This window comes from Bactrocera oleae, chromosome 4 (assembly GCF_042242935.1).
Source record: "Bactrocera oleae isolate idBacOlea1 chromosome 4, idBacOlea1, whole genome shotgun sequence".
Classification (NCBI taxonomy): Eukaryota; Metazoa; Arthropoda; class Insecta; order Diptera; family Tephritidae; genus Bactrocera; species Bactrocera oleae.
This window is the reverse complement of record NC_091538.1, coordinates 44291677-44302283: the sequence shown is the minus strand read 5'-3', so window position 1 is coordinate 44302283 and position 10607 is coordinate 44291677. Positions and strand designations below refer to the sequence as shown.

The following is a 10607-nucleotide window of genomic DNA, read 5'->3' as shown; positions in this document are numbered from 1 at the left end:
AGTACAAAAATTGTTTTTTGCAAAATTTAAACTTTATGTACTATATGTGCATATGTGCGGTACATATGTACTGTGTGTTTTTGTAGAGCCATAGAATTTCCATTTCATGAGAGATTTATTCTAAAACTTCTTATATTTAGGGTTTTACCGACAATTTGCCTTCAACTAAGATTAAGTTTCGATGGTTAAGTATTTCCGTAATAGCAGTATGAACAATCCTTAAGAGACTATCCGGATCGTGTTTTCCACGATTTTATGATTTCCAAAGTCAATTTGAATCGACCAAGTGCTAAGTGGTTTCAGCAGGAATGTACAATAAGTAATGAAGGACATCTCCTTATGGAGAAATAACGCAATCCAAAAAATCGATCTCTCAATTGGTTCTTTTGAAACTGACATTTTAACAACTTTTTTCAAATTACGTGATACGTATAAGATCTATGCTGAGAAGTCAGCTGTGACTAATCTAATGATATGGTCAGATATCATAAAAATATTGCGTAAAAAGTGGCTGGTTGGGGGTTGGTCTTCTTATAACGCAGTCACGTCGATCATATATATAACATTCTATTAAAACACTACTCAGTTAGTTTTCTTTGTTTTACTCGAAAAAAAATTATATATTTCTAAGATATACCTTTCTCAAGAAATTCTTCGTTGTGGAGTTGGATGCGATCGTGTTCATTAAAGAAATATAAAGGAGCCATAGCGATATCACCAAACCACTTTGCTCACCTCCCTGGTAATTTTGATCAAAGGAATATACCGGAATATTTAAGAAATTAATTGAATAAATAATTGACTCAATATCCATTATACAATTTCTTCAATAGAGAAGTAAGTAAAACTTTGCAGTTTTAATAAGATCATGTACATTATGTACACAACTTCGCAATTATATGACATCCGTGTAACACTATCATATTAATGCTACGCTTTTATTCAACTTTTTTAAACTTAATCATATATTTAAAATTTATTACATAGATTTTAATTTGTATTCCTCAGGAAGAACATAAGCATTAAATTGTAACTCAAAAAAACACTACGTAAATAACAGGAAAATTATGAAAGAGATCGAGCAAAGATCTTACCCAGAATAGGGTATATTCAGTTTGCCACGAAGTTTGTAACACCAAGAAGAAAACGTCGAAGACCCTATAAAATACGTATATGTAAATGTACAGAGTAACGATCTGAGACGATTTAGCCACACCCGTCTGTCCGTCTGTCCGTCTGTCTGTCTGTATATACGTAAAGTAGTATAAAGTAAGTATTCTTACTCCATATGAACCCTTTAGGTATTGTGTGTTTTGAAAAGATTGCAAGAAAGATGATTTTGGACTTTATATTTTCTAAGGCGAATTCTAGTGGTGTGCCTACAATATTTAAGATTTAAATTCTATTAAATAGTTACACATAGGTACAAAACGTGCATTTTCCACAACTTCACTCCGCTCAGTCTCATGTGTACGATTTCGTTGCTAAAATACTTGAGAAATAAAATTTGACTTTAAATTCTGTGTGGCAACCAATTTCAATTTTCTTTAACATGCTCAAAGAAACATACTCGTATGTATGTAAATATATTATATCAACCTTTGTAGTACATGAAAAATACCTAAACTAATGTCTGAAATATTAAAATATTCGTGGAAGTAAAAAATATTTATAGCAGTTAGAATCAAACAATTAACAAAAACAACAACGATTTGCGAACGTGAGTAATATTTTAGTAAAGTGTCATAACCTATACAACAACAACAAATAGCAACTACACCTGGCAGATATATACCTATGCGACAATGATCAACTTGTAGGATATATGAAATATACATATATTTATTTATATAAAAACATACATATGTACATATGTATATGGCTGTGTAACCGTGTATATATATTTAGGTATATGCAAATTTTATGTATCTCATTTGAGTAGTAAGTTAAGTTTTATGAGTTATGAGCATCATTTTGTCAGTTGGAAACCCTTTGTACCTGGTAAAACAATGTAAAACAAAAACAATTAGCCCGGTAGAACCATTAGCGCTTTGCATTACATATGTACATAAAAAAGAATCTATAATAGAAAATAACTAGAAAAAACGCTAACTTCGGTTGCACCGTAGCTATAATACCCTTCTCAAGTAAAAAAGTTTTCCATACATATGTGATATAGTGGTCCAACCTAAACTATTACTGTGAAGACTGTAAAGTCGTGCCAAATTTTGTAAAGATATCTTCACAAGTAAAAACGTTTTTTATACAAGCACTTTATTCCGATCGTTCAGTTTGTATCGCAACTATATGCTAGGGTGGTCCGATATCGGTGGTTCGGAGATATGAGCAGCTTTTTGGTGAGGAAAGGACGTGACCAAATTTCAGATAGATATCTCATAAACTGAGGGACTAGTTCGCGGATGTACAGACATACGGACGGACATGCCAAAATCTACACAGATCATGATGCTAATCAATTGCATATATATTTTATAGGATCTCCGACATTTTCTTTTGAGTGTTATAAACTTCGTTGCAAACCTAACATACCCTGTTCAGGGTATAAAAACTGTTTTGCAAACCTACAAGTTATTAAATAAAGAAAATTATGACCAAAAAACGGTTTATTTTTAAGCAAAACAACTAAATTTTCAACAGTTGTGTAAGCAATCGTAAACATATCACTTGTTGGCCACACCGATCACTGAGAAAATCGGTGTTTCACGCACACACATATACACCTACACCCACTTAAATTCACATGTGTTACACGTACCCCCCACTATATGTTATCAAGATACATACTGCAGTTAAGCATTCATTTCGTCATAAGCGAGCACTTGAGGTTGCAACTTGCAACATTTCTCAGGGTTCGGGAATGCACATAAATCTGATCAATGATTTTTCGTCAATTCAAAAGTAGGTGAGTGAGTGAGCGCCTGAGTAAGAAGACATTTTCGTTGCGATTGCGCGATTGCAGAGCGAATGAGGCAAGAAGTTTTTTTTTTGTTTTTGCAAGCATTTCTCAGTTCGCATCCTCTTTTGATAGATAAATTGTTTTTTTGTTGCTTAGTAAAAATTACGATCTTTTGCAATCGGTTTTGATGTTGCCAATGGTAATCAGCGAACATCGGCCGCCAACACTGTAAGCGAGAGCTACATTACAACATGCGCCCCGCCGCATTTGTGGCAAGTGATGAATATGTAGTCGAAGATGAAGAATCATTGATGGATGTTATCAGTAATCGACAGCGGAAATGATCGCAATTTGTTTCACTGTGATCGATGGATAACTGTAGCTGCTGCATGTTCGTTTTTTGTTTTTGCCTCAGTACTTCATGTTGCATGTTGAAAGTTTACATTTAGCCGTTGTTGTTTTTGCTTTCATATATTTACATGCGACGTTTGGCTCATACAAAAGACCGATTTAGTGTTTATAGAAATTCTCACGCATTCACACATACACACTCACTTACTCGGCAGTTACGTAAGTTTGCAATCGCTAAATGTTTTACATGTACAGTCATTTGAAATTGATGTTCCTCTTATTTTTATGACATAGCCACAAACCCTTTCGCATCACTATGTTGCATTGAGATTGTGTAATGGAATACACAAATATTCGCAGAAGACTCAATAATTACTTTTCATTTCATAAGATAGCTAATTACTCTTCTTAATAGATTGGTTTTTTTTTCGGAAGACGTTATGCTTGTGATTGAACCTCACATTCATTTTTGAGTAGTTGCAAAAGTTCTCCAACATCTAGGATTGTTGCGACGTGTCATTAAACTTGTACATATGTATTACATAAATTTGTTGTATATGTTTTTCTAAAAATAAATCTGTTAAGCGGACTTGTTGGATGTCATTGTTACCAATTAATTGTTTTATGTCTATGATGAAACGTATATAGGAGTAATTTAATGTTATGGCCAAGAATTTAGCTTTATTATAATAATAAGGGTTAGTGTTTTAAAAATGATTTCGGACAAGTGGCCGGCTCGAAAAAATTACAGCTTATATAATTATTAAACATTGATTTTGGAGGTCATGCCACAGGCCTACGACGCAAGATAAGGCGCTCGCCAAAAGTTTTCTTCAATAAATTAGTTGTTTCGTTAGCTGTTTGGCATTCAGCGCCATTTTGTTGGTTTTGTTCTCTTCTACATCCTCCAATTCAGGCAAAAAAAAGTTATTAATCAGGGCTCCATAGTTTCCCAATGATCCCTTCTGCCCATAGTTCCCATTCAACCAAAATTGAGCTTTATTTCTGAACAAAATTTTCTTTTGAAAATCGGAATCAGTGGCCATCTCGATTTGGGCCCATTCACCGAACATGCGACGCGCTTGATGATCGTTCGGCTTCAGCTCTAGTGGGATTTTGTAAGCCCGCAAAATAAGAATGTTCCGTAAAATCTCCCTAATGTGGATGGGCGCAACTCCGTAAGGCAAGCAGCATCTGTATACTCCAAGTAACAGGTAATAGGTGCCACAGGGATTTATTTCCAAATATATAGTAAATTAAGGTCTAGTAAATAGAGGGATAATGAAATTTAGTTATCCACAAAATTTAGAACTCAGAAAGGAAAAATAAACTCATGCAAACTTTTTACAAAAAGAAGATAAAACAAATTTATTTGCCAAAGCTCTGTTACATTATACAATAAATAAGGTGTATGTGTTTATATACGTAAGTACATATCTGTTTTCTGGCAAGGTTGCCATTGCGGTGTTAATATACCGCCATTCGATGTTCTGGTATTTACATGTGTATTTGTGTATTTGTGTGTGAGTGTATTAGGTATTTAGCTACAATTGTATTTAGGTGTATATATACAAGATGAAAAACTTTCTAGTATTTAGGTATTAAAATAAATATTTATTCGCCAGTCATCATTTCCATAAATTCTGAAATAAGAAAAATAAAACGAAAAAAAATTAACATTTGTATTTATGGCCAGCCACGATATTAAATTAAAGAAAATTAGTTTTTCTTCATCCAAATTTATGCGCACAGCATAGGCACTAATAAAAATATATATTTAAACATAAGTATGTGGATCTTGAGTGAAGGCAGCAATATGTGCTCAGTCCCCACCCACGCAAGCACTCGTATTTCACGACACAACTACACATACACACTAGAGATGTTTAGATTGTTATGAATTGTTAAAAATAAACTACGACTCCAAGCAAGATACACATTCATACACATACACCAGATTAAAAAATATTCCATTAGAAAAGTGATATGAAGAGCATAAATTGTTTTGATTTTATTTGCCGAGGTTTTTTATAAAAAGATTATTTTCCTCTAGCAACTGATTATAATTTTATAGCTGAGCATCTTTACCCAAGGCACAGTCATGGCTGACGTGCGCTGAGTCTAGATAAATTCCGAAATTTCAGAATCTTTTTTCTTGGTCTCTTTTGGCTTCTCAGCAAATTATACATATGTATGTGTATATGTGCGTTTTGTTTTGGTTTTAAATACCAACATAATTTTCTAAGGCATTTCAAAACACTTGCCCTCTGTTTATCATTAATATGTCTAACAACGATAAAGGGTAGTCACTGCTTTCACTTACTAAATATTGTTTTCAAAATTCTAGATAATAAAAGTGGTGATATCTGTGATCAGTAAGAGCTTAGGTATAGAATTTTGGACAAAGCAGCTAATTAGCTGAAACAAGAGATCTTCGAAGTGTATAAGATAGATATTTTTATGTATATGTATATATATCATATAAGCCGCTAAAGCTATAAAAACGAAATGCACTGGGAACAAATGCTCTTAGCACCTCTATCGACAGTGTGAAAAAGGGGGAAATCGGGTGACAACCACGCCATATTCCCATATAACACCATTTTAAATTCCTTTAATATAAAATTTTGCCAACACCTGCAGTAATTTCCCGGCTTTGATCTTTGTAAGTTGCGAGAGAATAAAATATTCGGTTACACCCGAACTAAGAACTTCCTTACTTGTTGAGAATATTTATTATTATTATCTTCATAAAAATTCTTTGGATAATTCAGCAGATATTTATTGCATCTAATTGTGGGTCCATACCGGTTACGTGCACCTAACTATCGAAAGTTAAGTTGCTTGATCTGAGCTCCAACTGGATAATACTACTAAATTCACCCTTTTCGAGAACGATATCGCATATTCATATTTATTTTATTAGGCAGTTTCACTCTCTTTGTTTACAGTTATTATGCACACGAACTCTCAACTACTTTGTATTTGGATTTAGTAAACTTTAAAATGACTAGCCATTCCCGAGCTAAATTTATGAGCAATTTAGTTAGCCTCACCTCATCTCATTTATGCATTTACCGAAATGTGAATAGATGGAGCTGGTCTCATAATGGATATATCTTATAAGTCAACTCTTAATAGCTTAATAATTAGTCACGCTGTAAGAAAATTTGCCTGTTATAAATAACTTACAACTAGTATGTGACCGATGTTCAACTAATCTAGTTAGCCGACCATATAACTGAGGGACTAGTTCGCGTATATACAGACAGACGAATATCGCTAAATCGACTCAGCTCCTTGTACTAAGCATTTACATACAATGTATATATTTTATAGGGTCTCGGACATTTTCTTCTCATTGTTGCAAACTTCGTGACAAACTTAATATACCGTGTTTAGGGTTTAAATACAACTTCAATATACATATATACGTGTATACTAGGAAGTACAACTTTCCCGATAAAGTCTAGTGCTCTCATTGAGTAGTTCGATTTTATGCTTGTTGTGTGTGTCCTTGAAGCCAGCTACATTTATGTAAACATCCAGAGCCAATCAAAATCTCCGAATCCCAAAACGGCGCTTCCTTCAACTTTACTTCTCACGTCAATGTCAAAAGATTTAACAGCAAAACAAAAAATAAAATGAGAGAATATCGGCTAGATTTCAGTGCTGGCATGAAGCCAAAATTTATTTGAAAAACAATATTTTAAATATTTATGCGACGCATACGAAATAACTTCCAATGGCTCACTGAATTGGGGCAACTATTTAAAAATAATAATAAACTGATGCTAATTAGTTCATCTATTTGGAGTGACTGCAAACAATTTGCCTTTGACACACAGTTCTGATTTCAGCATTTATTTAAAAAATAATGTTTAAGACTAAGATTTCATGAAAATTAACAACTGAAAGCGGAATGGCAAAATTAAGGGCCGGAGTTAGAAATTTAGATGTCAAAGGCTGTATATATAGCAGCGCCAGGCGTAAATCAGTTGTTTTCGAAACGGAAAGAAAAGTTAATTTGCCACGAAAATGTTGTACAAACCGAAACTTAATCACGTGATTAACGTGGATATTTGGATTAATTGACTTGTCTAGAAAGGTTTTCCGTGCAAAAGGATTACTTGTTAAACTTAATAATATATAAATTGCAAATTGAAAAGTTAATCCAGATAGTTCAATTTAATTGTAAGAAATAAAAACAAGACTAAACTGAACAGTCAAATATAATACCTTTTTTTTTTTTTAGATTCGAGTAAATTAACCTTTACTAAATTCACTGTTATGGACTATAAACGAAATTCCAGCAAAAGATTAAGTTTTAGTTTTAATATCATTACAGGTTTATCCGTAACATTCTCTACTGCTTTAAAAATTATTTTGACGATTCCATACTGCTAAATTCTAATCTCATGACACCAGAACAAGTCAAACCACTAAGTTTCTCCAAAAATAACTAATCTCATAGTGAGAGAATTTTACTTAATTTCTTTCAATCACTTAAGGCACTTTAAACAACTTGAAATACCATTCCCAGAGCTTTTCTTAAATTCACTCATTCCTTAAGATCAATAAAGTTATTTGTTTACTTTTATCAAACACAACAAACGCTGCTAACAAAAGTTGCACTTACCATCGAAATCGACGGTGCCGGAACCATCAGAATCGATTTCCTCAATCATGATGTCCAACTCTTCATTGGTCAGCTGATCGTCCAATTCACGCAAGATTTCACGCAAGCAAGAGGTAGGAATGTAGCCATTGCCTTGTTTGTCGTACAGACGGAAGGCTTCACGCAATTCCTTTTGCATGGCTTCGTCATCCTCCTCAACGATGAATTTGGCGGCAAGTTGAACGAATTCCTCGAATTCCAAGCGACCAGACTCTGTGTGACAGCAGGAAAATAAATGTTATTTCAATTCACTTAAACTTTAGTTTAGCGGACACTCACTGTCTTCATCAACTTCATCGATGAGCTCCTCCAAGATCTTCTTGTCAAAGGGCTGACCCATGAGGCGCAAAATATCAGCGACCATTTCAGTTGAGATGCTGCCGCATTTTTGGTGATCGAAACTGTTGAAGGCCTTTTGCAACACGGCGATTTGCTCGGGAGTCAGATCCTCATCCTGCAGTAAGGATAATAATTGCAAATTATTAAAAAACATTTTGGCTCGCAAACACTCAAAATAATTGCAGTTGCTAACTGTTAAATTAAAAAATTTAGTATTGTATTTAATTGCTGGCGTACCATTATGTCTTCTTAGAAATTCTGTGTGTTGCAATGCGGACCGAATTCAAAAACAGAATGATTGCAACGACAAACGACGTCTCACATTTGCTGTGAAATTCTGCGCGCTTTTCATTATTCCAAATTTTTTTCTTCCATTATTTTTTTTTTTGTTATTTTCAAATTCATTCTTATGCTTTTAATAGAATTTTATAATGGTTTTTGAATTTCACATGGATATTAACAACATGCTTGAATGCAATACACCCATACAGGCGCACTTTTTTATTTGTAAACTCATTTCATTTCAAAAAAGTAAGAAAAACTAAAAAAATTCTAGCGAAAAAACCTGTTTTCGAAGGTGTGAACAAAATTTCATGCGAAATTTATGATTTTCGCTCATTTTAATTAATTAATAAATTAGGTAGTAAAAAATTAATATTCTTTCCGCTTTCACTCACAATAAATGTATCACTCATATTGGCTTGGTTGTGTGTTTGCGGTGATGTCCGGTGGATGGGCTTGGTTTTTGATTTGATTTTTCAAAACTGACTTTTACTTTGCCTCACAGACGGACAATTGGGCTCTTCAGCGGGCGATACTCAACTGAAATTAGTTCAACAAATTAGTTTTGACTACAAAAAGTATTTAAAACATCTAAATCGTTTAGTGTAAAAGTGGCCAACAACAACTGCCGCACATAAATTGTATACACACCTACATACATATGTATATATAATATAACCACTCCATGCTAGCTATTTAGAACTATTGAGTACTAAAAGCGGGCAGAAGTAAGTATAGCAGCCCAATTTCACTGCACCCAAGAGCAACCTATCGCCCCTCTCCGTCGTTCGGTTGGTTCGGTTGCCAATTGTACAACAAAAATGTCTAACATACACCATAAAGGCAACAATAAACATCCATTCGAACGCCCGCACAGGATCCACAACCGCATACATATGCGGTCGTTACACAGACAGAAACACACACATACGACTGCAGTTTCGCACGCCCCATAAAAATTTCCAAACGACAGCCATAACAAAGGCGCACACACAGCCACACTTAAGTAATGGCTTTCATCGGTTTCGCGGCAACGCTCTACAAAAATATTAACGGCAACCATAGTGTGGAAAAAGTCAAATGAAAGGCCGCAAACACAGCAAATGCAACAACAACAAAAAGAGCAAAAGCAACGAAAGAAGCGTTGGTGTTAACCGCATATACATATGAAATGTACATACAAGTACGTGTGTATATATGGACAATAAAAATTGTTTCCGATGCGCAAACAACGATTACAATAACAACAATGTATTTTGTGAAAAACACTGTAAAATCATTGGATTCTCCACTGTACTGTATTGTATGAATTTATCCAAGATATTTTGTAGTGGTTTGCGAAGCTTAACGAAATCAAGATGAAATAAATATTTATACAATTTCCATACACTGTAAGAAAATATACACAATGGGTGAATGGGTCATTGATAATGTTGACTTGTATAATCATTTTATCGAATGAAGATAAGAGGCGAGATAGATGCCTTCATTTAATGTGCATGTAATGATAATGAGATAAAAAAGTATTTATTGGCCATAAGTTGTTTGTCTTCTAGTTTTTCTAGCTTGATTGTTGCGGATCAATTCCAAATATTCAACTAAAAGTTTTCTTAGATGCAGATACCGGAGATCGGTTTCGAGGATCACCGCGCACCTTCGACCTTAAAATAGCTGACTGTCATAAAGTTCAACCACAGCAAAATCTGGAGCGACTTATATCCATCCATCATTTTTCTCGATCCCACGCAGAACATAAGAAGAAGAATTAGAAGTGGAAGAGTGGGCACTTAATTGTAATTACTACGCTCAACGTGCTTAGACCAATCAGAATTATATATACCAAACAATCGCTAGGTTTAGCTTGAGCTTTCCCTCATTGTCCTAAATATTTCAGGCTCAGCTTTTGAGTTACTTATTTATTCTGACGACACAAGCTTTCTTATAGAAATTTTAAAGTATTAAATTTACGCTGAAAAATAAATGACTCCAGCTAACTCAATAAGATCTGCTTAAGTACTAATTGTCCAAAGATGCGCACCA

General features: G+C 34.2%; 1 protein-coding gene across 2 annotated transcripts; it reads right to left on the bottom strand.

Annotated features, from left to right (window-relative positions):
* Window positions 1-4609: 4609 nt before the first annotated feature.
* Window positions 4610-9107, bottom strand: LOC106624080 (troponin C). Of its 2 annotated transcripts, none has more exons than XM_070107627.1 (4): window positions 8963-9107; window positions 8226-8400; window positions 7908-8159; window positions 4610-4911 (listed from the first exon to the last, which is right to left on the bottom strand). In XM_070107627.1, the coding sequence occupies exons 1-4, from the start codon at window positions 8978-8980 to the stop codon at window positions 4883-4885; spliced, it is 474 nt and encodes a 157-aa protein (XP_069963728.1). In that variant the 5' UTR covers window positions 8981-9107; the 3' UTR covers window positions 4610-4882. The 2 variants fall into 2 exon arrangements, with proteins under 2 accessions (XP_069963728.1, XP_014099243.1); XM_014243768.3 differs by lacking the exon at window positions 8963-9107 and adding an exon at window positions 8523-8676.
* Window positions 9108-10607: the final 1500 nt, after the last annotated feature.

Coding starts and splice junctions, on each gene's coding strand:
- LOC106624080 (XM_070107627.1), bottom strand. Junction 8,160..8,225: donor CGATGAAGTTGATGAAGACA/GTGAGTGTCCGC, acceptor GCTGTCACACAG/AGTCTGGTCGCTTGGAATTC. Junction 4,912..7,907: donor CGGCACCGTCGATTTCGATG/GTAAGTGCAACT, acceptor TTCTTATTTCAG/AATTTATGGAAATGATGACT.